The 26,696-nt window shown below is 51.4% G+C and overlaps 1 protein-coding gene across 1 annotated transcript in view; it reads left to right on the forward strand.

Annotated features, from left to right (window-relative positions):
- LOC115648033 (bifunctional epoxide hydrolase 2-like) overlaps nt 1-26,696 on the forward strand; it is a 72,352-nt gene that overhangs the window by 42,271 nt on the left and 3,385 nt on the right. The window contains exons 11-18 of the mRNA XM_030555111.1: nt 8,597-8,682; nt 8,988-9,099; nt 18,523-18,597; nt 20,342-20,387; nt 22,841-22,943; nt 23,354-23,423; nt 25,085-25,165; nt 25,715-25,773. Of these exons, the coding sequence (XP_030410971.1) occupies nt 8,597-8,682; nt 8,988-9,099; nt 18,523-18,597; nt 20,342-20,387; nt 22,841-22,943; nt 23,354-23,423; nt 25,085-25,165; nt 25,715-25,773 (632 nt within the window). The remainder of the gene's footprint in view (nt 1-8,596; nt 8,683-8,987; nt 9,100-18,522; nt 18,598-20,341; nt 20,388-22,840; nt 22,944-23,353; nt 23,424-25,084; nt 25,166-25,714; nt 25,774-26,696) is intronic.

Below are 26,696 nucleotides of genomic sequence, written 5' to 3' on the forward strand. Positions count from 1 at the left end.
AATCCTTTTTTTTTTTTTTTTTTTTTTTTCACTTTGCTGCTTCCCCCGCCCCTGCAGGGTTTTTTTCTTTTTGGTTTGCTGCTCCTGCTGCCCTGTAGGGGGTGGCGGCGTGGAGGAGGGGAGCTGCTGGGAGCAGTGCCAGGTCTGCAGCAAGCCCGGCACGGCAGCCCACATCTTTCCCTGCCTGCCCACGGGAGTGGTGCAGGGCCTTCCAAGCAGGCGGCGCGGCGGGAGGGGCCGCATGGCGAGTGCCCTGCTTAAGGAAGCCCTGGCCGCCCTCCTTCTCTCCCCCCCTCTCCTCCCCCCGCCACTAGCTGGGGTGTGCACTCCACTGCCCGGGGTCTGCAGGGCTGGGAGTCCCCCTGCACCCACGCTCCCGTCGCCACGCAGGTGTTGTTTTTTTCTTTTTGGTGTTTTTGTTTCTCTTCCTTTCGCTGCTCCGGCCAGCTGGCAGGTTTGTTTCACTTCCACCAACACCCCGCGTCACTCCGACTGGCCGGTTTGTTTCATTTCCCCCTCCCCACCCCCTTGTTGCTCCAACCAGCCGCAGGTTTGTTTCACGCCCCCCTTCATTGCTCCGACCGGCTGGTTTGTTTCATCTCCTCCACCCTCCTCGTTGCTCCCCCCTTCGCTGCTCTGACCAGCCAGCAGGTTGGTCTGCCCACCCCCTTGCTGTTTCTGCTGGCTGGCAGGTTTGTTTCCACCCGTCCCTTCACCACTCTGGCCCCTGGGCAGTGGTTTTTTGTTTCTTTCATTTGCTTGGGGCAGCAAAAAAGCCAGAGCTGGCCCTGCCGCTAAGGGACAAGGAATGGACTAGACTCCTTCTATCTGGAGCTCCAGAAATGTAAGGGGGAGGGGAAACCCACTGTCAGTCTGTCTTCAGCCCTCAAGCTCAGGTTCTCTCCCAGAATGCCAAAAGTTGGCAAGGGCCAAGAGGAGATTGTAGCTGAAAAGGGGGCTGGGGAAAGACCTCCTATGGGGCCCCTGCTGGGTTCTGATTGTTGTTGCTGATGTTTACACATGAGTCAAGAACTCAAAGGTCCCTGAACAAGGATCTGTGGTGTACAAATGAAAGGAAGCTGCAGTGGGACCCAGGGATTTGCTTGGTGTGGGGGAAGGAGAAGGAAGAGCCTCGATCAATACAGTGCAGCTTGGTCCAGGGCAGGGGAGCTGGAGAGGCAGGTGGGGCCGGGAAACAAACCTGGATCTGTGTGTGTGAATTCTGGGCTGCTGAGCTTTGTCCTACTGAAATACCAGGTGCTTTGTGGCTTCCCATAGTGAATGCAGGGTGGGTGGAGGATCCTATGCAGAAAGATGGCCCTGGAGGTCGAGGTCCCCAGCACAGGGACAGCGTAGGCAGGAGCAAGGCAGGTTTGGGGAAGATGGTGTGGCCTAGTGCATGGGGCGCTGGACTGTGACTCAGGAGACCAAGGCTCTAATGCCAGGTCTGCCACTGAGCTGCCGGGAGACCTTGGCAAATCCCTTGCTGTTGCTTGTTTCCCCAAAGTATCCTGTCAGCTCCTGGGGGCAGGGATTCTAACTAGATAGGAACAGCTGTCTGCACGGTGGGGCTATGCTTAATCTGCATAAACACAGCACCCCAGTGAGCCTCAGCCGTCACTTGGAGGGACCACTTCTCTGGCCAAGAGGTGAATGCGCTCGCCCTGGTGGCCTATTCAGTCCCTGACCATCTCTTTGAGTCTGCCAACAAGAGGGACCAACAGCAGCGATAGTTTGTGATGCAGACACCAGCCTGCTTGGTGGGTCTGGGCTGAGAACCGCCAAACTCTTTTCACGCAGGTGTGCATTACACCATTGTCCCTCTGTACAAACAGGGCAGTGGTGCCTGCAAGGGATGCCTGTTTACTCAAATTGTAAAATCTTTAGGGGCAGGGACTGTCTTTCTGTTCTCTTTGTACAGCACCTGGCACAATGGGGTCCTGAACCATGACTTGGGGCCCTTAAGCCCCAAAGGTACTGCATACCCAATATATTTTACTGGGACCAGTGCTCTTCAGTATATTCATATGTGATCTGGAAATGGGTGAGCAGTGAGGTGGCAAAGCTTGTAGTTCATATAAAATTACTCAAGACAATTAAGTCCAAAGCAGACTGTGACGTTTTAGAAAGGGATCTCACAAAATTGGGTGACCGGGCAACAAAACGGCGGATGAAATTGGATGTTGATAAAAATGCAAAGTAATGCACATTGGAAAACGTAATCCTGCCTATACGTACAAGATGACGGGGTCTAAATTAGCTGTCACCACTTAAGAAAGAGTTCATGGAGGAGTCGTCGATAGTTCTCTGAAAACATCTGCTCAGCGCAGCAGTAGTCAAAAAAGTGAACAATGTTAGGATCCATTAGGAAAGGGATAGATAATAAGACAGTGTCTTAATGCCTTTGCCTAAATCCATGGTACCCCTCTGCACCTTGAATAGTGTGTGCAGTTTTGGTTGCCCCATCTCTAAAAAGATCTATTAGAATTGGAAAAGGTACAGCGAAGGGCAACAAAAATGACTAGGAGCACAGAACAGCTTCCATATGTATTTGTTCCTTCCTGAAAAAGAGAATCTATTCTTTCTCCTAATCAGTCTGATTGATGGGAATGCTGCTTGTGTGCTTAGCTCCTACAGTCGGCTGCCCAAATCCCAGCAGCCTGGCCTGGAAATTCTCTGCCACCACATTAGCTGTGGCTGGAAATGCATTTAGCAGGTTTAATTAATTGTGCATCGTGTGTCTGGGGATCTCTTCAGTGCAGTGCTGGTGCTTTTATTAAACAATGTTTTGACTGACTGTGATTGCTTGTGAAAGCACAGCTTTGAGCCAGGTGCTGTGTGTGTAAAGGGATCAGGAGCCCTATAACAATGGCATGATTCAAGAAATTAAGGTGTCTGGTTGGGTCCATCTCCTACAGCAAATGCAAGGTTGTTCCCTATAGTATAATTTCTAGGGTTTTTGCCAGTCTATCTATATAGAGAGAGCTTAGATCGCATTTGGGGCCTATTGTGTTAGGTGCTGTACATATACATAGCCTGTCTCAAAGAGCTTACAGTCTAAATAAGATTTGTCCAAGATTTCACAGCTGCTCAGTGACAGAACCAGGAATAAAACTCAGGTCACTGGTATCCTATCCACTAGACCACACTGCCTCTCTTAAATATCCTAAATGACAGAAGCCCCTGACTTTCCTTTAAAGACTCTTCCGTGGCCTATCTTTAGGGGGAGGGATAGCTCAGTGGTTTGAGCATTGGCCTGCTGAACCCAGGGTTGTGAGTTCAATCATTGAGGGGGCCATTTAGGGCACTGGGGTAAAAATCTGTCTGGGGATTGGCCCTGCTTTGAACAGGGGGTTGGACTCAATGGCCTTCTGAGGTCCCTTTCAACCTTGATATTCTGTTCTATTCTATGATGTTGAAGAGAGCAGGGAACTGACCTAAAAGGCCAATAGTATTGCATGAATCTGCCACATACAATCTTTTATGTCACCCTCGTCGCTGGGGTCTCTTGACAGGTGGTACAATGGAGGGGCCTGTATCATTCACCCTACCAACGATTGCTTCCTGCTCTTGCTATTTACGCCCTGAGTGTCCGAGTTGCCCTGCCCCTCCCACTAGTGCCCACATGACCCAGTGATATCCACCCACCCCTTCGTAACTCAGCCCCTCTAGCCTGCTGTTAGCCTCAGAGCTCTCACCCAGCTCCATTTGTTTGGCTCCTTTCTGGGGTCTGGCTTTCCTGGACTGAATGCAGGGTTCTAATTGCTGTGGCCCCAGGACTGTTGCTCAACTTCCCAGAAATTACTCACTCACGCTGCCTCAGTTTCCCCAGACTGTGGATGACTGCCAAGGGTGTTAGGAGGGTTAACGTTTGCTCCTGTGACTTGCAGATTGGCTCGCTGTGATGTGCTATGCGTGGAAAGGCGAGCCCTGCAAGGAAAGCTTCCACTGGTCCAGGGTGTGGCAGTCTGCCTGGTGAATAGGGTGGGAATTTGGCTCCCCTGTGCTCCAGTCACGCTCTTGGCTTTCCCCCAGGGAAGCTCAGGGTATCATAGTCTGAGCTTTACAGCTTTCTGGGTTCCATACAGCCTCCCCAGGCCACCGCCTTTCTCTATGGGTAGGACCTTGTGTAGCTGTAGCACCTTCCAGGACTGCTAGAGGGGCCCTACCACTCATGAGATCGGGCGGCAACGCTTGCCTGGCGGTTGGCCCACTGTTCTAAGGGACTTCTTACCGCTAAGACATCAGAGCAACCTCATTGCTTGTTGGAGAAGATTTGATTCTAGCTAAGCCCAAGACCAGAAATCATCTCTCAGCTTCAACATAGTAGGTCAACTCTGTGACCTAGGGGTAAACTTTGTCATCTAGCAGGACCTTCAGTTCCTATATGGAAATTCGGCTCCTGCTGTTCCCTAGTTTTGTTAGTATTTATGATGATCCATTTGATGCATTTGTCCAGGGCAGGGAATATGGACAAGGTGAAAGAAAAATAATTAGGAAGATAAGATGGAGGAATTGAGTTTGTCATATAATTGATGCGGAGACTCAACTGCGGCACAAAGGTTCGTGGGCTGATAACTCAGATCTTACATTTCAGCCCTTCTCTGACCCTGCTGCAATCTGCGAGAAATCCAATTAACATTTCCTTTCAGTAGCGGCTGTGAATAAACCATCCTGAAAGGGTATTAAAAGTGAAATGTCAAAAGGAGCCAGCTTCCCTGTCCTAGCCTTGATAAGCCTGTTGTGGCAGGCCCTGCCACTGTCCGCGGGGTTGGTGTGTTCTCAACGTGGGGTGTCTTTTCTTAGTGGGTAGCTGCCCAGGGCTTGGACCAATCAACATCATTCCATCTGGTGCCTTACAGAAGGGACTGTGTTGAGTACGGTATGGCGTTTGGGGACAGCTAGTTCCCCGTGACAATCTGACTCCAGGAAGAGATGGACGAGTCTCCAAATGATGGAACACTCTCCATCTTTGGAGTGGCAGATATTTCCAGCTGCTGAATGTGTGCCTGTGTGCTGTTGAGTGCAGCGGAGCTAGGATTGCTGAGCCATGAACCTTCACCGTGTTGCAGGTTGCACTGTCATCAGCACCTGTATGTAGTTCTACTCCTGCTTTGGCCGGGCGTGTACCAGACTGTGCATGGAGCAGGGCCGTGGAGAATCAAGTCTGTCCAGTTCAGTTTGGGGTCTCTGAGAAGGCTATAGAGTGTTCCCAGGGGACTGCAGTGAGAGATGCTCCAGCCTCTTCCATTGGGCCCTCTTCCGTTCAAAGGCTGGGAATGGTTAGTGGGTTCTTAGGATGGCCTTTTCACACTGTGGTCCACGTGTCGCTGTTATAACTGCTCAGCTGTTAATTTCACAACCTCATCCACTGCCAAGCCAATTTCAGAGGCACTTGGGCTGATTCCAAGACCACTGCTCATGTCCACTTCATTATTCTAATGCTGGCGAAAATCCAAGGTTCGTTACAGACTAGGATGCTCCCTGATTCAACTCATTTGACCTGAGCAAGGTATTGCTAATTGTTAAAAGCACATCTTGCTCTACCCTTTTCTAAGCCCATAGAGCTGGGGGGCTGCATCTGGGATTTTTCTCTTTCCTGTGTGTACCCAGCTGGATTACTGGGCTCATTCACAGTTTGTGGTAAGGTTGTAGGTCGTCACTGGGCTGCACATGCTGTTCGTTTGTTATGGTAGGGTTGCATCTGGGAGCTGGGCGATGCGCACTGATGGCTCGGTGTTGCAGGATTACTGTTGCAGTTCACCAGTAATCTGCACCTGGTTACTCCTGGGGGAATTGGGTGCCAAAATTTTTTTCAAAATCATTATTTTATTATCAAAATAACACATTATCACACCAGTTTCAATTTTTTTAAATATCAGGGTTGGAAGGGACCTCAGGAGGTATCTTGTCCAACCCCCTGCTCAAAGCAGGACAAACTCCAACTCAATCATCCCAGCCAGGGCTTTGTCAAGCCTGACCTTAAAAACCTCTAAGGAAGGAGATTCCACCACCTCCCTAGGTAACCCATTCCAGAGCTTCACCACCCTCCTAGTGAAACAGTGTTTCCTAATATCTAACCTAGACCACCCCGCTGCAACTTGAGACCATTGCTTCTTATTCTGTCATCTGCCTTAGTCCCTCTGTGCCTCAGTTTCCCCTCTGTACTAGTGGCTCTGCCCTGCCTCATGGGGGGTTCTGAGGATAAACACATAGAAGATCGTGAGGCACTCAGGTACAATGGAAGTTGGGGCCATGCAAGTACCTCAGACTAGCAGAGATGAGGTGAGCAGAACAGTGGCCGGGGTTCATTTCGGTATCCAGTCCCCTTTGAAAAGGAGGCAGTGTTGTCCAATGGCTAACGCACAGGGTTCTCTTCCCACTTCTGCCACTGATTGACTGTGTGACCTTGTGAGTCACTTCCTCTTCTCTCTGCCTCAGTTTCCCATCTGGGGATAATGGTGCCTGCATTTGTAAGTGCTGTGAGAGCGCCAGCGAAACGCAAAGTAGGCGTATTTGTGAAATCCAGACCTGCCACCCTGTCCCCGCAAGGGGGCTCTGCGCCCCAGGGGGGTTCTGTGCCATCTGAAGAAGGTCAGTACTGCAGCACGGCTGGACGTGCAAGGGAGGAGAGAGATTCTGGCCGGCCCAGCCTCTACCAGGACACACAAATAACATCTGAACAGGGAACGCCGTGGATCAAGCTGTATCTTGTTGAAACAGACGGTGCTTCAGAACTGGCAGTGCCCCTTTCAGGGTAACGCAGGGGCTGGCCAATGGAAACTGGAACAAATTGCTTTCCTCTTCTCTGTCTTGCTGCTGTTTTGCAGTTGGTTTAGTGGCATCTCCTGGGAGCCGGGTCCCTTTCCCTCTGACCTTCTGCCAGGGCTTTGTCTGGCAAGGCCATGCCACCCACGGCAAGTGACAGCAGCTGAGCCCTCACTGGGAAGCCATTGTGTTAAGAGGTGGTGGCTAACAGCAGTGCTTAGCTCTCATGTAGCACTGTCCACCTGCAGCTCTTCAAAGAGAGGCAAATATCGCTATCCCCATTATACAGTGGGGGAAACTGAGGCACAGGGGAGGGTGATTTAGTTGGGGTTGGTCCTGCTTTGAGCAGGGGATTGGACTAGATACCTCCTGAGGTCCTGTCCAACCCTGATATTCTATGAAGCGAGTTGTCCAGACCAGTAGCAGAGCTGGGACTAGAACCCATAATATCCCGACTTATTCCAGTGCCCTATCCCTGTTCGGGATCTGCTCAGGCTAAGCTGTAATAAGCCCCTCTCCGACCCCAGTAAGAGTGCCCCTGTGCCCTTGTGAACTGCTTTAACTTCACACCTCTAGTTAGACTGTGAAATGCTGTATATAGACCAGGCCTGACTGAGCTAAACTTAAGAGCAGTTTAAATGAATCCGAGTGTGGTTACGCTAAGGGTTTGCCCTGCTTAAATTGATCACTTCTGCTGCTCCTAACTTTCTTGCCTTGCCTTGGAGTTGTACCCACTCGCCTACACGTAACTGACCCTGCTGCTTACAGCTCCGCTTCAACTGTGGCCGCCTGCTGGAAATGTAAGGGAGGCTAATCCCCGTAGGCCACGTGCCGAGAGACCCAAGGAACGCGCCGAGCAGGAGGCGGAAGGAGGCTGGAGTTCAAGCATCCTCTGCGCTACTGGAAGAAACCCCCCTCCCAGCCCCTTTGCAAGTTACATCACTAGAGGCTCCTGAGTGTCAGGAGGGCTAAGGGAGTGAGAGCATCCAGAGTCCAGCTGACACCACGTTCCATGTCCCCTTTGAATCCAGCCTTTGGCCTTAAACTTCCCAGCCAGCGGGAGGCAGGAGAGCAACTGAGTCATCTGTAACAGACCCAGCAAAACTCCAGCCAGCAGCTAATTGAATTGCACTTGAAAGCCCGCTTGTAGGTTGGCGGGAGGAAGCTTTGGTTCCTGTGTCGGCCCCCGGCAGGGCATTGTGAATGGAAATTTGTCCTGGGCGATCAGACTGGTACGCTGGCTCGCGTGCCCAGGGGTTCGCGAGGTCACTCGTAGACTGGTTTTCACTCGGGTGGGCTACCCAGCCTGCTGGATTAGGAGCCCTGTGCAAGCAAAGAACTCTGTGCTAGCAACGCGTGCCGCGGGGCCAGGGGACGAAGCGGAGCTCCCTAGCTTTGCTACTCAACTGGAGCCAGGCTGTCAGGGTTTGTGCAGCTAGTCCGTCCCCGCCCCAGAGGCTGGGCTGTGGAAATGCACCTCCCCTGGCTGTCTCTTTCCCCATCCTCCCAGGGCTGGGGAACAATGACCATTGGCCTGTTCTGCAGGCCCTGGACTGGCGCAGAGCCCTCTGAATGTGTGGGGGAAGCAGGGGTAGGGGAGAAAGACAGTGCCACATTGGCAAACTCAGCCGCACTCCTCTCTCGCTCTGGCTGGTGGAGAGCTTCCCAATGTCTCCTTGTTCCAAAGCCCCTTCGTGCCCCCTGGTAAGTGCTGGGTCACCCTCCTGTGTGGCTTGCCAGAGTAACTTGAGTCCTTCTGCCCTGGAAACCCCATTCGCTCCCCCAAAGCACTAACCCATTGACACACTTGTTTCCCGTACTCCCCTAGGGCATTTCCCAGGCAGTGTTCATCGGCCATGACTGGGGCGGAGCTGTGGTGTGGAACATGTCCCTCTTTTACCCAGAGCGAGTGAGGTAAGTCACCGTCGGATGGCTCCCCTATCATTTAATCTCCAAACTCCTTCACGGTAGAGTTCTAGGTAAGATGCTCCATGTGCTTGAAGGTCAGAGCGAGCACCTGAAAAGGTCCATATCTCACTTCTCTCTGGAGCTTCCCCGTGGGTGACTTCCTGTCCCATATAAATGCCCCTGTGTGCACTCACAGCTCAATGCCAGTCTGTGAATTTGGAGTCTGCCGTTTAAATCAGAGTGTATCATTCTTGGTTGTAAACTGGGTCTTTTGGTTTCTCCCTCTCTGATTCCTGCTGCTGGCGTCTTAGGGCAGTGGCTGGACTGAACACGCCCTTCAGACCTGCGAACCCCAATGTGGATGTCATGGAGATGATCAAATCCCATCCTGTGTTTAACTATCAGCTTTATTTCCAGGAGCCGGTGAGTACGAGCCAAAGGCGTTCTATTCCCAGTGCGCTGGGTACATGTGCTCCATGGGTTCTGTTCCACCTGCCAGTCCCGTGATGTAAGGCATAAACAGAGAACTTCACCTGAGGAAATATAAAAGATGGCTCTGGCTAGAGGGCTAGATTCGGAGCTGCTGTAAATCCATATAACTGGATTGACTTCAGTCTAGCTCTAATGGCTTCCACCAGTTGCAGATCTAGCCCCAGAGAGCCATAAATGGAGTTGAGCGGAAAGGGAGAGCTCGTAAGGTAGTAAAACAGCTGGAGCAGAGAAAGTTTGCCTGACAGAAATGGTTCCATTGGTAATGCTCTGTCTCCACCCTTGGTCATATGTCCCACTGATGATGCAGTGTGTACCAGTGGGTGTGCTCTGTCCATCAGATGAGATGTTAAACTGAGACTGATTCTGCCTGTATTTGATATCTGCCCAGGTAGGGGGTTAAAGATCCCCGACCACAATTCCGAAAGAGTTAAGGGACAATTGCAGACTCCTGGGCACTGCTCCTCCCATCTTACCATCTTTGGAGATCTCCAATCTCAGTGAAAACTAGTTCCAATGTCCAAGTGTCTAGAAACGGTCATGGAATCGAGAAAGCTCACGTTTCATGTGCGGTGCCCTCCAGGGCAATGGGTTAGTACCAGGGCAGCCTGGAATCCCTCTGAGAGACACGCCCACAGCCACGTGGCTGCAGAACCCGTCATAGCTGGCAGATGTCTGCCTGGACTGAAACCCCTTCCAAATGGGCTCTTCCCAGAGAAGGCTAGAGTGGATCGAGATGAAGAGGAGCCCTAATACGTGTCGGGTGCTAGAGCCTGCTGGGAATGTCTCTGGTGTTAAAGCCAGGCATGTGGAGTAATTACATGCAGGTGTGGAGTGATTGCAGCCGACTGGTGCTGGCAGGTGGCTCTCGTTAGCTAGCCCCAGGTACAAGAGGGATTGGTGTGTCTCTTGGGGGCTGTGAGAATGAAGGGCTGAGGGCAGAAGAGGTCCTGCAAGGACAGTGAAGGAGCAGGTACATTTGGGGGAGAACTCAGGTTGAGTTCCAAGCCCCGGGGAGGGGAAAAGGGCAGAGTACAAGCGGTTTGGTTTTACTCTGGGCATGTCTACACTAGAAGTGCTACATTGGCGCAGTTGCGTGACTGGCAGAGACGCCGTATGCCAAGGGGAGAGCGTTCCCCGCTGACAGAGCGCCAGTGTGGAGAGCGCTTAAGTCTCTGTAACTTGGGTCACTTTTTTCCCACCCCTGAGCAACGTAAGTTAGATGAACTTCAGCGGTCGTGTAGCATAGAATCATAGAATATCAGGGTTAGAAGGGACCTCAGGAGGTATCTAGTCAGACTCCCTGCTCAAAGTAGGACCAGTCCCCAATGAAATCATCCCAGCCAGGGCTTTGTCAAGCCTGACCTTAACCTCTAAGATTCCACCACCTCCCCAGGTAACCCATTCCAGTGCTTCACCACCCTCCTAGTGAAAAAGTTTTTCCTAATATCCAACCTAAACCTCCCCCACTTCAACTTATAGATTCATACACTCTAGGACTGGAAGGGACCTCGAGAGGTCATAGAGTCCAGTCCCCTGCCCTCATGGCAGGACCAAATACTGTCTAGACCATCCCTGATAGACATTTATCTAACCTACTCTTAAATATCTCCAGAGATGGAGATTCCACAACCTCCCTAGGCAATTTATTCCAGTGTTCAACTACCTTGACAGTTAGGAACTTTTTCCTAATGTCCAACCTAAATCTTCCTTGCTGCTGTTTAAGCCCATTGCTTCTTGTTCTATCATTGGAGGCTAAGGTGAACAAGTTTTCTCCCTCCTCCTGATGACATCCTTTTAGATACCTGAAAACTGCTATCATGTCCCCTCTCAGTCTTCTCTTTTCCAAACTAAACAAACCCAGTTCTTTCAGCCTTCCTTCATAGGTCATGTTCTCAAGACCTTTAATCATTCTTGTTGCTCTTCTCTGGACCCTCTCCAATTTCTCCACCTCTTTCTTGAAATGCGGTGCCCAGAACTGGACCCAATACTCCAGTTGATGTCTAACCAGTACAGAGCAGAACAAAAGAATGACTTCTCGTGTCTTGTTTACAACACACCTGTTAATGCATCCCAGAATCACGTTTGCTTTTTTGCAACAGTATCACACTGTTGACTCATATTTAGCTTGTGGTCCACTGTGACCCCTAGATCTTTCTGCCATACTCCTTCCTAGACAGTCTCTTCCTATTCTGTATGTGTGAAACTGATTGTTTCTTCCTAAGTGGAGCACTTTGCATTTGTCTCTATTGAACTTCATCCTGTTTACCTCAGACCATTTCTCCAATTTGTCCAGATCATTTTGAATTTTGACCCTGTCCTCCAAAGCAGTTGCAATCCCTCCCAGTTTGGTATTGTCCGCAAACTTAATAAGCGTACTTTCTATGCCTACATCTAAGTCGTTGATGAAGATATTGAACAGAGCTGGTTGCAAAACAGACCCCTGTGGAACCCCACTTGTTATACCTTTCCAGCAGGATTGGGAGCCATTAACAACTACTCTCTGAGTACGGTTATCCAGCCAGTTAGGCACCCACCGTATAGTAGTCCCAGCTAAATTGTATTTCCTAGTTTATCGATAAGGATACCATGCGAGACTGTATCAAATGCCTTACTAAAGTCTAGGTATACCACATCCACCGCTTCTCCCTTATCCACAAGACTAGTTATTCTATCAAAGAAAGCTATCAGATTGATTTGACACAATTTGTTTATTTACAAATCCATGCTGGCTATTCCCTATCACCTTACCAACTTCCAAGTGTTTGCAGATGATTTCTTTAATTACTTGCTCCATTATTTTCCCTGGCACAGAAGTTAAACTAACTGGTCTGTAGTTTCCTGGGTTGTTTTTATTTCTCTTTTTATGATGGGCACTAGATTTGCCCTTTTCCAGTCTTCTGGAATCTCTCCCGTCTCCCATGACTTTCCAAAGATAATAGCTAGAGACTCAGATACGTCCTCTGTTAGCTCCTTGAGACCATTGCTCCTTATTCTGTAATCTGAGAAAAGTCTAGATCCATCCTCTTTGGAAACCCCTTTCAGGTAGTTGAAAGCAGCTATCAAATCCCCACTCATTCTTCTCTTCTGCAGACTAAACAATCCCAGTTCCCTCAGCCTCTCCTCATAAGTCATGTGCTCCATCCCCCTAATAATTTTGTTGCCGTCTGCTGGAATCTTTCCAATTTTTCCACATCCTTCTTGTAGTGTGGGGCCCAAAACTGGACACAGTACTCCAGACGTGCCCTCTGTCTGGAACAGAGTGGGAACTCCACCTGCTCAGTCCTTGTGTTCTGTGCAAAATTAAATGGAGACGGCAGCCTCTCTCCACAGAGGGCAGGTGGCTAACAAACCATTAGCAGGCTCATCTCGGAGCTGGGGGCCAGGCCTCTGAGCTGCGCTGAGGATGGGAAGTGTATTTCCACCTGTCGGAGGCAGAGGGCCGAGCCAGTGTCGCTTAGAGCATGTTAGAAATCCAATTAGCTGATTCACACTGGTGGTGCATGGCGAGTTTTCCAGCGTGAATTCCGCCCGGGCCTCACATATTCCCTTCTCACTTCGTCTTTTAAATGATAATTAGGCAGATGGCGCCTCGATGTGTTTTCAGCCAAGAGGCAGAGCAGGGCTTTGTTTGTTGTGCTTGGCAGGCAGGTGAGGAGATAAAGAAAGAACAAAGGGACTTTCTGGTGCTTTCAAAATAGGCAGATGCTCCTGCCCTGTGAGCAAAGAGGCTTTGGCAGAAGGAATGAAAGGGGATATTCTGAGCTCTGCTGCGTAGGGCCTTGAGGATGAGAATAAGGAATTGAAGGGATGGGATTTTAAGAGGGGCTAGATGCAGGCTGTCATGGTATAACCCCCACTCTGAACCTTAGCATCCAAAAGATGGGGTACCAGCGTGAATCCCCCTAAGCTTAATTACCAGCTTAGATCTTGTAGTGCTGCCACCAACCAGGACTTGCAGTGCCTGGTACACTCTGGTCCCCCCAAAACCTTCTCAGAGGACCCCAAGACCCAGACCCCCTGGATCTTACACAAGGAAAGTAAACCCTTTCCCCCACCATTGCCTCTCCCAGGCTTTCCCTCCCTGGGTTACCCTGGAAGATCACTGTGATTCAAACTCCTTGAATCTTAAAACAGAGAGGAATGCACCTTCCCCCTCCTCTTTTCCCCTCCCCAAGAGGTAATACAGATTCAAGCTCCGTGAATCTAAAACCAGAGGGATTCCACCTTCCCCCCTCCCTTCTCTCTCCCTGTCTCCCACCAATTCCCTGGTGAGTACAGACTCAATTCCCTTGAGCCTCAACAAGGGGGAAAAATCAATCAGGTCTTAAAAAAGAAAAGTTTTTAATAAAAGAAAAAAGTAAAAGTTGTCTCTGTAATTAAGATGGTAAGGGTTACAGGGTCTTTCAGCTTATAGACACTAGAGAGAAGCCTTCCCCCCAGCACAAATACAAATTAAAATCCTTCCAGCAAAATACACATTTGCAAATAAAGAAAACAATCAAAAAGACTAAACCGCCTTCTACTTGTACTTACTATTTGAACAGAAAATTAGAGAGCCTGTAGGTACATGTGGTTACTCTCAGAACCCAGAGAGAACAGACAAACAAACACAAAACAAAGACTTCCCTCCACTGAGATTTGAAAATACCTTGTTTTTTGATTGGTCCTCTGGTCAGGTGGTCCAGGTTCACTGCTTGTAACCCTTTACAGGTAAAAGAGACATTAACCCTTAACTATCTGTTTGTGACACAGGCATAGTATTGATTCTCACAGCAGAGCGTGGTGGCTGGGTGGGGAGATTATAGTCCAACCTTATTTTCCTGGAGGAGTGAGGAGCTACTGGAAAACTTTGGGGAAACAAGGGGGGCTCTGAATCTGAAGCGCAATGATGGCAGGGTCTGGAAGTTCCCATCCGGGGATGTGACTGACCTGCCATTAGTTTGGAGCCGCTTTGCTGACCAGGGGTTTTAAACTGGGTCTTTCTAGTGTGATATTTACACAGAGCAGTAGCCAGGCTGCGTAGCCCCCCAGTTTGAACACCCCAACTCTCTGGAATCCTATTAAACGCTGTGGGGTTGGTCGTCTTTATGAGCTAGCCATATGAAGCCGTGTGCGATACATGGTGGATGTTTCCTTCCGGGTGAGCCCATGAGCTTCTCTTCACTTTGCCCGAATGGCCGAGACCACATTTGCAAGCGGAGTGCGGAAGCTGCATCCCGGCTGCCTCTGCACGAACAAACGGGACAACTGCACAGGCAGAGGGGTAACTAAGCACCTGAATGCGTATTTGCACCTGGCCTGACCCCGTACAAGGATACAGGTGCGCTTTTTGGATCATACAAATAGAAGGCCGTTCCCCAGGCAGAAGTTTGGAACAGCAGTGAACAGTATGGTCGTAAATACCCAGGACAGCCTCGTGGCTTAATGAAACAGCCTTTAACCACACGCCCAAACAAGCATTCTGTACCTGGCTCTAGGAGCCATGTCAGGCATCCTCTGGCTTTATAATTCAAGACGAACCTTCATCTTTAAAGCTCACCCCTCTGGCAGGGAACAGTCCCCAGAGCCAGCTAGCACGGTGGAATCTTTCTCAACATGAAGGGTTTGCAAGTGTGTGCTGTTCTAGCCCGACAAATCTCAGGGTTGAGCAGAAATCACAGCTTTGCCTTAACCGCCAGTTTATTAAACTCCATCAACATGCTGTCTTCATCTGGAAGTTAAATCTCCATATCCAGCTGAAATCCATTTATGCTCTTGGCTCCTTTCTCCGCCCTTTCACGTGCGTGATGCCCAATTGGACAGGGTGCAGCGGATCCAGACACAGCAGTATTTTTGTTGTCTGCTTTTTTAAATGGTGGGGGGGGGCATCTGCTCAGCATCCTGGGGTGCAGAGCTGCAGTGGTCGGATATGAAACCTGGACTGTTGTCTCCTTAGCAGAGCAATGGACGAATACCTTGGCTTAACGAGGGTGGGTGCTGTATAAGCTTCAGAGGATGCAGCTCTGCTGAGGCACCTCAGTTCCGGCCTGCAGCACCCCCTGTCCTTGTAGTGATGGCAGAACCACGCCCCAGCACTCCTTACAGCTCTGCCAACACAGCTCAGTCCTGCACCCTGTATGAGCCTGGGCTCCCCCACACCGTTGTCTGCTGATGCACCTCACTCCTGTCCTGCGGTGCTCCTGCTATTCCAGGCCAGGGTTCCCTGCATCTGGCTCTGCTCAGGCCCCTTGATCATGCCCCACGACTCCCCTTGCTAGGCCAGCCCTGCCCCTCGTCTCCCCACTCCCCGAAGCCTACCAGTGCCCCTGGGTGCAGTGTGGCCTATGGGAATGAGCACAGGCCTGGGAGTTGGGAAAGCTGGAGAATTACTGATGTCTCAGAAGGGATTGTCTGAGTTTAGACTGGAATTTTTAAAAGAGCCCAGTGGGGTAAAAGTGCATAACTCCTTTGAAAATCCCAGCCTGGCTGCAGGTCTGAAGCTGTGACTTACTGTATGGAGGAGATGAGGGATGTGAGAGCCTTCTAGGGCTTCAGGCTTTCCCCTGGCTGAGGACTGAGGGGAGGACTCTACTTTTTCCACCCCAGTGTGCAAGAGGTCAGTGGGTTGAGGGAGGTGAGGGCCAGCAGAAGCAGGGCAGGGTTGGGAGAAGCAGCAGGCAGGGGTGGCAGGATCATGTGACCGGCACTGAGATCTGTTTAGGCGCTGCAGTAAGACGCAGACTTGTATCGCTACAGTGTCCTATGTCGCAGGTCATGAAATGCGTGGGAAGCTGGGACACGCGCTGGTTCCACTTCCTAAGGTCTCAGGCCAAAGAGTCTTTTGCTTTTGAGGCACCCGGGGCCTCATGCCTGGGTTATGCAGGGAACATGAATGAAAACCGAGCCAGAACCCCTGGGTTCCGTGTTGAGAGCGCATGAGACAGGCATCCTCCTTGGGTCTGATGGGACCATGGAAGCTGCTTCCAAAGCCTCACACACCAGGGCTGTCGTCCCTGCTGGCGCTGGCTTCAGCTCGGAGTGGCTTGTGCAGCTTTCACAAGAATGATGAGAGGTAAGAGCCGGTGATTGCAGGTGCAAGTACTAGCACCTACAATTTGCCTAGCTGTGCCCGCCGGGCCCACGGTTAGAAGTGGCACTGATTAGCTGGGCACCTGCGAATTAGCTCCTTCAAGGAAGCAAATCTGCTTTTTCAAATCAAGCCTGAAATCAGACTTGCAAAGGAGGAATTAAAATTTTGCTAGCTCCAAAACTCCACTTTTCATTCAGCTCAAGAGGTTTTGGCTGCCCGTTAGCTAATGGCTCCATTTGTACATAGTCTGAGGAGCTCGCAGCTCAGCTCAGGAGCGGGAAAGTTGATCTTTGTGCTACCGAGCTGGCTGGGTGCATGGCCGTGCCCTCTTCCCCTGGCAGCAGGAGGGGAGCGGCATAGGAACCACTCTGCTGGCTCCATGCCACTAGCATGTCCCCCTGCTCTGGGCTGATCCACCCATGGCTGACTCTAGCGCCAGGATCTGCTACCAGCATGATGCAAAGGAGAATCACTGCACTGCAGGATCGAGGCCCTGCTACGTCCCCTTTGCGGGTTAGACAGCATGAGCCTTGTCTCATGGAGCCCGAATGTTGTCCGCACCGGAGAATCCCTTGCGATCAGGGTTGGTCAATCAGGTTCAATGTCCCTCGCAGCAAACTATCTTCTGGGGATGCCTCTTGTGGTTTCTGACAGTAGGGAATTGACTGTATTCTGCGGTACTCCGCAAATTCAGGGAGTTGGTAGGAAAGATCCCATGGGAAGTGAGTCTAAGGGGAAAAACAATAGAAGAGAGGTGGTAGTTTATCAAAGAGATATTGTTAAGGGCACACAAGCAAAGTATCTCCCTACATAGGAAAGATAGGAAGTCTGGCAAGAGACCACCCTGGCTTAACCAGGAGATCTTAAATGATCTAAAAATAAGAGTCCTACAAAAAGTAGAAACGAGGTCAAACTACAAAGGATGAATATAAACAACTAACACAAGTACATAGAGACAGTTAGAAAGGCCAGGGCACAAAACAAGATCAAACTAGCCAGACACATAAAGGGAGACAAGAAATCATTCTACAAATACATTAAAAACAAGTGGAAGACCAAGGACAGGGTAGGTCTGTTACTCAATGAAAGGTGGGAAACAATAACAGAAAATGTGGAAATGGCAGAGATGCTTAATGACTTCTATGCTTCAGTTTTCACCAAGAAGGTTGTTGGTGGTTGGATGTCTAACATAATAAATGCCCGTGAAAGAGGTAGGATCAGAAGAGGCTAAAATAGGGGAAAAAAAGTTAAAAATTACTTAGACAAATTAGATGCCTTCAAGTCACCAGGGCCTGATGAAATGCATCCTAGAATACTCAAGGAGCTGACTGAGGAGATATCTGAGCCATTAGCAGTTATCTTTGAAAAGTCATGGGAGAGAATCCAGAAGACTGGAAGAGGGTGAATATAGTGCCCATCTCTAAAAATGGAAATAAGGACAACCCGGGGAATTACAGACCAGTCAGCTTAACTTCTGTACCCAGAAAGATAATGGAGCAAATAATTAAGCAATCAGTTTGCAAATATCTAGAAGATAATAAGGTGATAGGTGACAGTCAGCATGGATTTGTCAAAGACAAATGGTGTCAAACCAACCTGAAAGCTTTCTTTGACAGGGTAACAAGCCTTCTGCATAGCAGGGAAGAGGTAGACATGGTATATCTTGATTTTAGTCAGTCTTTTGATACTGTCTTGCATGATCTTCTCATAAACAAACTAGGGAAATGCAACCTAGGTGGAACTCTATAAAGTGGGTGCAACTGGAAAACTGTTCCCGGAGTGTAGTTACCAGTGGTTCACATGCTGGAAGGGCGTAACGAGTGGGGTCCTGCAAGGATCAGTTCTGAGTCCAGTTCTGTTCAATATCTTCATCCATGATTTAGATAATGGCATAGAGCGTGCACTTATAAAGTTTGCGGACGATACCCAGCTGGGAAGGGGTTGCAAGTGCTTTGGAGGATGGGATTAAAATTCAAAATCATCTGGACAAACTGGAGAACTGGTCTGAAGTAAATAGGATGAAATTCAAAAACTAGAGATAAGAGTCCATAGCCCCTGAGCTCTCCCGCTCCCTGACATGGGAGATCCAGGTTCTCCTAACAGAGCGTTTTGTTGCCTTTTGAAATGTCACCATCTTAACTGCGCTGATAATGAACAAAAACCCCATTCTTGGGAAACCGGTGCCGTGTTACCCTGCAGGCCACTTCCCGCCAAGCCGCCTGCCAGGACTGTGGGTCCTCTTTGGAGAGAGCTATTGAAAGTGGCTGCTGCTGTTTCTCTTTCAGGGTGTTGCTGAGCTTGAGCTGGAGAAGGACCTGAGCAGGACGTTTAGGATCATGATCCGATCCATGAGGAAGGAGGTAGGGGCAGGGCATGCAGCTGGTAGGGCGGGGCTTTGTGTGATCTTTATCCCATAGCTGGGGTCTGAAGGAGGAGAAGCAGAGGCTGATGATCCAGCCCCAGCCTGGGTTAATGTTCTGCTCCCATCTCTCTCACCTGGGGAGGCCTGACTGGAAATTCCGGGGGGGAGGGGTTTGGCATCAAGATTCAGCTGGAAGTTTTGCCAACTGTTGCTGACCCCGATATCTGCCACTCCACCCAACGGTGATGGGCCCGCTGGATGTTTGGAGAAGAATGCTGGTATTTAGGTCATCGGTAGGTTTCAGAGTTAACGTGCTCTGTTGAGATGAATGGGGTGTTAGTTCACACCTTTCTTGGTGACAATAATTTTGGCTGTCTGCAGACTCAGCCAGGGCACGTTCAGAAAACCATGTTCTCACTAGTAGGGGCTTGGGATGTCCTTGAAGGAAACTCACTCCAATTCAGCCCTGTGCTGTTGTGGCTGGGGTGGAGTTGGTAGAGGGTGCAGGACCTTGAGCATACGGCACAACCTGAACGCTCTCCGGGGCTTACATTGAGTCCCTTAATCTTCTTCCTAGAGCACAATACAAATAGCGTCATTAACCTAGAACGGAGGCAGTAACTATTTATCAGCAGCTCCAGGGCAAAAACCCTTGAGAGCTTTATAATTAAACAAACTCAAAGTCTGGAAGGCAAAAGATTCATAGTTAAGGCTTTTTTAAATCCCAGCCCAGCCGCTAACTCACTGTGTAGCCTGGGGCGAGTTACCTGTCTGCAGTTTGCCCTTTGCCATCATTAACGCAGGGATAATGATATTTACCTAATCTACAGTGTCAATCCGGGGGGGCCGAAGGGGGAGCCACATGCTTGAAGCTGGGACGTCTGGCCCGTCGCTGCAGTTCTTTGGCTTGGCTTCCAGGCCTTTGCAGAGCCGATAGAGTAACATTCCCGTCCCGGGAGAGTCCAGGGACTGAGATCAGCCTGGGAATTGAACCAACTCTCTTGCATGCCCCTGGGGCATCGGGGTTCAGGCGTTGAGTAACGTGTGTTTGCTGTCCCCGTGGACAGCTAGTGCTCCAGCAGCAGTGTGGGGCGCTTGGGCCTCCTTGCGAGTGCCTGGGATCCTCCTTCGCCCCAGACACAGCGTCTGGTGCCACTTGGGGCTGGCTGGGTTAGAGCTCTTGGCAGTGTCTGCTCTGAGCCAGCCGGGCGAGCGAAGCCCGGGTCAGGACTGGGCATGGTCTGCATAGGACTAGGCCAAGTCCTACAATCCAAGCAGCCTCATTACATATAGCACCAGCCCCCGTGTGCTTGGTGCAAATCCTGCGCTGCTTTGGTCTGTCGGCTCCTGGCTTTGGAAGGCCCCAACAAGCCCCTTCCCCGGGTGCTCCGGAGGCTGCGCTTGGTAGCAGAGCACAAAGGAGACCCAGTGCTGCTGTGGGCCACAAAAGCACCTTCATATGGAGCTTTGGGGAACCATTCCACAGCCTGGCCTGCCCCTTCCTGCAGCCGCCCCGCAACGTCGTGTCGGCCCAGAGCCCTTTCCCGAACAGCTGGGCAGTTAACCAAGAACAGTACATTTCCAGGTTCATTAGCTAGATGCTCGTCGCTTTTTTAATCCAACCCCCTATGTCAATCTCCGGTGCCGTGTGATTGTTCCCATGGCTTTTCTCCGAGTTCCCCTCTGGCCGGCAGCCCTGGGAGTTAATCACATCCTGTTAATTAGAGCTGTTTCCCTTGCAGGACCAGCTGCCTCTTCCACTCAATGTCACCAACGTCCAGGAGCGAGGTAAGGGTACGAAACAGCCCAGGTGGGAAGGGATTTGTCACCCTGTTCCCCAGTTATCTCCCAGCCTTCTCGTTAGTGGCGCAGGTGGATCTCTCTCATCGATGACGTTTCAAATACTTGGCAGGGGGGCGGGGGGTACTGCTAAGCTACTCTTCGGGCTCCCTCCCTTCCCCTCCAAACGTGAACAGACCTGACTTCACAAGTAACCCTACAATAACAAAGGATTGGGTTGCTTGTGAGGGTTGGGCTGCACATGCAGGTATGTTATTGTAGGGTTGTTCATTCGCCGTAATGTATTCCAGGGCCATGACAGAAGGGAATGGAGGAGAGAGAGAGGATGTGTGGAGGGGTGCATAGAAAGAAGCACTGAATTGTGCCATAATAGTGCTACCCTACAATAATACCCCAGCGTGTGCAGCCCAAGGCTTGGGAGAGACCCTGCAATAACAAACTATCCTGTGTGCTTGCAGGGAGCAGAGAGGCTGGTATTAAGAAAGAAATAGCTTTTCTTTGCAAGCTCCTCTGGGTAGATCATGCAGTAAGTGAGGGTGGGTGTAGTCAAATATGAGCCATTCTGAGTGTCAGGACTCCCTTCCCACTCTGAACTCTGGGGTACAGATGTGGGGACCTGCGTGAAAGATCCCCGAGCTTATTTCTACCAGTTTAGGTTAAAAACTTCCCCAAGGCTCAAATTCTTCCTTGTCCTTGGACAGTATGTTGCCACCGCCAAGTGTGTTAGACAAAGATTCAGGAAAAGGCCCACTGGGAGTTCCTGTTTCCCCCAAATATCCCCCCAAAGCCCTTCACCCCCTTTCCTGGGGAGGCTTGAGAATAATATACCAACCAATAGATTTTTAGGACACTAAAAAACCATCAGGTTCTTAAAAGAATAATTTTATTATAAAGAAAAAAGTAAAAGCAGCGCCTCTGTAAAATCAGGATGGAAGGTAATTTTACAGGGTAATAAGATTTTAAAACCCAGAGGATTCCTCTCCAGGCTGAACTTTAAAGTTACAAAAAGCAGGAATAAACCTCCCTCTCAGCACAGGGAAAACTCACAAGCTAAACCAAAAGATAATCTAATGCATTTCCTTGCTATTACTTGCAATTTTTGTAATCTTGGATGCTTATTTCAGGTAGGGTTTTAGGAGATGGTTTTTCCTGCCCTGGTCCCTCTCTGTCCTGGAGAGAACAACAAAGAGAGCACAAACAAAACCTCCCCCCACAGATTTGAAAGGATCTTCTTCCCTTATTGGTCCTTTTGGTCAGATGCCAGCCAGGTTATTTGAGCTTCTTAACCCCTTACAGGCAAAGGAGGCATTTTATGCTACACTTTACTGTATGTTTATGACACTGAGAAACACCCTTGATGCTGTCCCTTTATTTAAAAGCTGAGCAGCAGGAGGGACGCCTGGGCCAGTGAGATGGCCTGGAGCAGCTGAATGTTAACCAGAGCCCCTGAAGGGGTCGCTTTGAAACTCCTCTCTCCCTCCTTGGGTTTCTTCCCTTTCTTGCAAATCCACTTACGCAGCACGTTCTAATCAAATCACCCATCGACGCACGCTGCAGAAAGGCGCTATAAATAGAAGCAGCGATAAGCATTCATTGCGCAGCTCCAGCTGCAGGCACGTACCCTGCAGAAACCCACAGGAGAGCTGGAGGGGTGGCCTATGCCCAGGGCTGCAGGGTTCTACTCCGGGCACGGAGGGTCGGTCTAAAGGAGAAAGACGCCCTGGTAGGACTTGAAGTTGGCTTTGAACCCAGCCTAGAGTGAACCTCGGTGTGGATTTCAGTGTGAACAACTAATCTGGGTTTAGCTGGACCAGTTTCACCGTATTGGTTTAACGTCACACTGAGTTCTGCCAGTGCCGTGTTCTCCTCTAGCTACGCCCGGGCTGCCTGTGACCCCTGGTACGGATACATTCTGTGAAAGCCGGGTGGGGGGGGTAGTGAGTTTGTCAGGCCTGTTGGGCGCTGCTGTTACAGACCAGGGAACCCTTTGCCAGCCGGCACTACTGGGCCTCTGTCCCACTGCCCCTGCAGCCGTTGGGCCGAACATCACAAGCTCTGGTGCATAAAGTCGAGGCCCCTAAATCCACATTGAAGTGCCTAAATAACGGGTGTTGCCGTCACGGGCACTGAGCCCCTCAGTGGGAGCTGCAGCTGCCAAGCGCCTCTGGAGAGGAGGCTGCTCCTATAGCCGCTTAAATGAGGAGCCTGAACTCCTGGGCCGGCATAAAACTCACACGCCATCCACCCGTCACCACAGGGCTCCCCATCTCAGCCTAAAACAGACCAGCACCCAGCTTTAAAACTGAGCACGGAGAGAGGGGTGCAGGGAGTCTGCAGAGGCCCTTTGCAAGCCCTTGGTCCTTTGTTGGGGCCACGGACTTGGGGTCATTTGCAGCTGATCCTGCCTAGCAGATGTTCTCACCCTCTCTCTCTCTCGGCAGGAGGGCTTCTGGCTGGCATGCCGGAAGACCCACCTCCAAGCCAGATCCTAGCGGGAGCGGATCTCCAGTACTTCATCCAGCAGTTTAAAAAGTCTGGCTTCAGGTAAAAGCTTAGCTAAAGAACGAAGCAGGAGTCTGGGGCTGGCGAGAGGGAGGTAACGTCGGCTCTGCCAGGGATATTCCCAGAGACGTTGTTACAAGGCCTTCGGCTGGGTCATTTGCAAACCAACCGCTCCCTCCCCTGCATGGGGCTCTGGAGAATCTCCCCACTGCTTGGAGGCAGGCATGCAGTGCTGGTGCCCATGGGGAGCCTAAGATGAGCCACTGTAGAAGGCCCAGCTAAGAGGGCAGGGGGGTCTGCCCTGGGATCGCAAGGAAATACCAACTCAGCCAAAATCTTGGCCCCTGGTTCAGCTGCGCCTCCCCATGGATCGCAGTGCCCGAGAACTTCTCGGGGATCCCACTAAGGATTTACACACACACACACCCTTTCTCTCTCTCTCTCGCCCTTAGGAGACCATTGAACTGGTACCGGAACATGCGAGCCAACTGGCAGTGGAGCCTCTCTGCGAAAGACAGGAAGGTGAGAGCGGATCCTAGCGCGGCTGTCACTCGACGGCTGTCTCTGGGCTTGGATCTCAGAGCAGGGGCAGGAGCTAGGTTAGCATTCTCCAGCCCGAGCCCTGGGCCACTCGCAGATGAGGGAAGGTGCCAAGAGCAGCCCGCGGTGCCTTCGTTCCCGGGAGCGTCGTGATCCAGCATCTGGAATGTCTGTGTTCTCTGCCAGAGGCAAAGGGTTGGCAAAGGGCAGGGTGCCCTTCGTGGTTCCCCCATGTGGGAGCCTGGCCTGGGGACCCTGTGGGTTGTCCCGCAGTTGGGATTGACACACACCCACTCAGCACATCCCATGGAGTGAACTGGCAACTGGTTTCTTCTCAGCCTCTAGTAACATTGTGCCTATTCCCCCAGGGCCACCTTTCCACACGAGAAAGGAAAAGTTTCTGGAGGGCGGGAATATGGGGCTGTGGAGGGCTGAAATCCCTGTCACCCAGAGTCCACCATCCGTCGCTGGCCGGGAACAGGACGGGGTGATCCAACAGGTCTCCGTCAGCTCTGTCTCCATGGTAGAACAACACCTTTGGAAGGTTACGGACTTAGGGCCAGATTTGTAAGGGTATTGTGATGCCTGCTTTAGGTACCTAAATCCCTTTAAGAATCTGCCTGCCCACCCCAGCAGGATTTGAACACAGTCCCAGAACTCACTTTCAGCAGTTGCCAAACGTGGGGTCAGTGTGGCTGTGCTTGGAAGAACAGGAATCAGCACTCATGCCGCCCTCTTCCTCTGGAGATCTCAAATGCGTTACAGAGCTGGGGAAACTGAGGCACGGAGCAGTGAGGTGGCATGACCAAGGTCACATTGCAGGCCAGTGGGCTGGACAGCAGTTCTGTGCTCTAACCACTGAACCATGCTGCCTTCACAAAGGGCAGCACCCCCCCCCCCAGGGGCACTGAGCCGTTAGCCAACTGGCTGGAGCAATGAATGCGATGCTCTCACATGCTTTGGCTCTGTGACTTCGCTTCACTTTCACTCTTGGCGAATATAAATGAGAACTCTTGGGCCAGTGGGTGGCCTCCAGCCTAGGGCACTTCCTCCCCTGCAGCTGAGCTGGCGGATTGATTGGCTGGGTTGTGATTTATATTAGACAGTGGTCACGGTGCAGCTGCTCTCTCTCGCCTGCAGGGCAGTATGTGATGGGCGTGTCCCTCTGGGGATCGGGGCTGGCTTGCACTGTCCCCACCCTGCTCTTTTGGGGTTAGAGGCTACCATTTGCAGGGGTGGAGACAGCTGGGGCTCTGGTAGGCGGGAGGTGGGGCCTCGGGCAGAAGGGGTGGGGCTGGGGGACTAGCCTCCCCAAAGGGGGTTCCCGCGCCGCCCATGCTCTCCATACACTAGATAAACAGGTTGAAATTCAAAGAACAATTGCAACAAGCCCCGGGGCTCCCTGTCTGCAGGGGTGTCATGTGTGCTGTTGTGCGTGGCCGTTGGGCAGCGCATCATCACCTGGTGAGGGTGTCTACACAGCCCCCGCCCACCCCACTCCCATGGATTCTACGTGAGTCTGCTCCACTCCGCACCGATGGGAACGGCTAGTGAGCGCTACCCCACGGGGAAGGAGACTGTTTACAGAGCGGATTTGATCTGGGGGCATCTCATTTCCTACCCCTATCTTTATTCCCCTGCAGATCCTGGTCCCGGCTTTGATGGTTACTGCGGGGAAGGACTTTGTTCTCCATCCTAAACTGAGTAAAGGCATGGAGGAGTGGGTAAGTGATCAGCATCATCCACCCTGATAAGACGCTGCCCAATGGCGTCCCGGTTACCCGGTGGCCAGGGATATCCAGTGTCACTGGGCTGACGTTGGTTCCCTCAGACTCCATCCCAGCTGAATGAATCCCTCGTAAGTGGCTTGTGCCTCACATGTGAGGCAACCGTGGGGAGTTCCCAGTAGCAGGAGGCCTCGAACCAAAGCCTGCAGCCGCCTTGACTGACGAGCTACATCAATCCCACGAGCTGTGCCTGCCGAGGAGTCGAGAAGGGGGATCCAACCTCATGCTTCAGGCCATGTGCAGGGTCAGGGCGAAATGCTCTTCTAGTCAGGGATAGCGCCACACGCCTGGGCCGGGGAGTTGACCTTCCTCTCAAGCATCAGGAATTGTCCAGCGCTGAGGTTGTGGTGCCAGGCTCGATGGGGCTGATCCCATATGGCAGGTCCTAAGCAGTAACCTTTCCTAAAGGCCTCCATACCTTTGAGAGGCCCGGCAGCCTCTTTGGAGTGAAACAGAGTCTCCCTGTTCTTGTGCATCTCTCTCCAGATTCCCCAGCTGACCCGGGACCACATTGAAGAGTGCGGACACTGGACTCAGATGGAAAGGTACCGCGTGCACAGCGGGGGCGGGCTGGCTGGCGTTTAAAGCCCTGTCATCGTCCGCCACTGGGGCCTGACTAAGCGCTGCTTGGCAGCCAGCTCTTGCTCCAGCGCCCTGGATGCACGGAGTGAGCCGTTAGCAAGTCTGAATACGCGCGGCTAGGGAGTGGGGCGCCGCGGCTGGCGTTTGCTAAAGGCTCGGCTGGGTCAGCACTGCAGGCGAAGCTGGGAAGGGCAGTCAGCTCGTGTCTGGTCTGAACTGATTTGCCCACAGGGATCACCGCGGATTATCTCCCCCCCCACTCCCCGCGGATGACAAAGCCTTGTGCAATTAGCTAAATGGCTTAGTGACTTTTAACACTTCCCCTGTAGCCTCCAGTATTGGCCTGTGCTGGAGGGACCAGACCAAATGGCTCATGGCAGATCACTGCATATTTGGCTCTGATTTTCAGTGGGCCGAGTGCCCCCAGCTTCCATTGACTTCAGAGGGAGCCAGGGTGGCTCAGCACCTCCCTGAATTAGGCCAATACATATTTGCATAACCCAGCCTACCTCTATGCCAGCATTATCGCCTGGGGCCACGACGCAGCTCCTGATTCATCTTCATCCCATAGCCCAGCCCAAGAATTCGGAGGGGCTATCCCAGTGGCTCTCAAATTTTTTTACTGGTGACCCCTTTCACACAGCAAGACTCCCAGTTTGAGACCCCCTGGGCTACTCCCACCCAGCCAGCTGCTGCAGCACTTGCTCAGGCAAAATCCCCCAGTGAGGTCAGTGGAGATCCGGTCTGCGTGGGGACTGTTGGGATACGACCCCAAATGCATGTCCTGCCACCTGCTAACAAGAGAGTTCATTACAGCCCAGTCGTGCCGTGCGGGGAGATCCCCCGGGATCCCTGGCAGCTCGTGTGCCGTCTGAGCATCCCTGCG

This window comes from Gopherus evgoodei, chromosome 3 (genome assembly GCF_007399415.2).
Source record: "Gopherus evgoodei ecotype Sinaloan lineage chromosome 3, rGopEvg1_v1.p, whole genome shotgun sequence".
NCBI lineage: Eukaryota > Metazoa > Chordata > Testudines > Testudinidae > Gopherus > Gopherus evgoodei.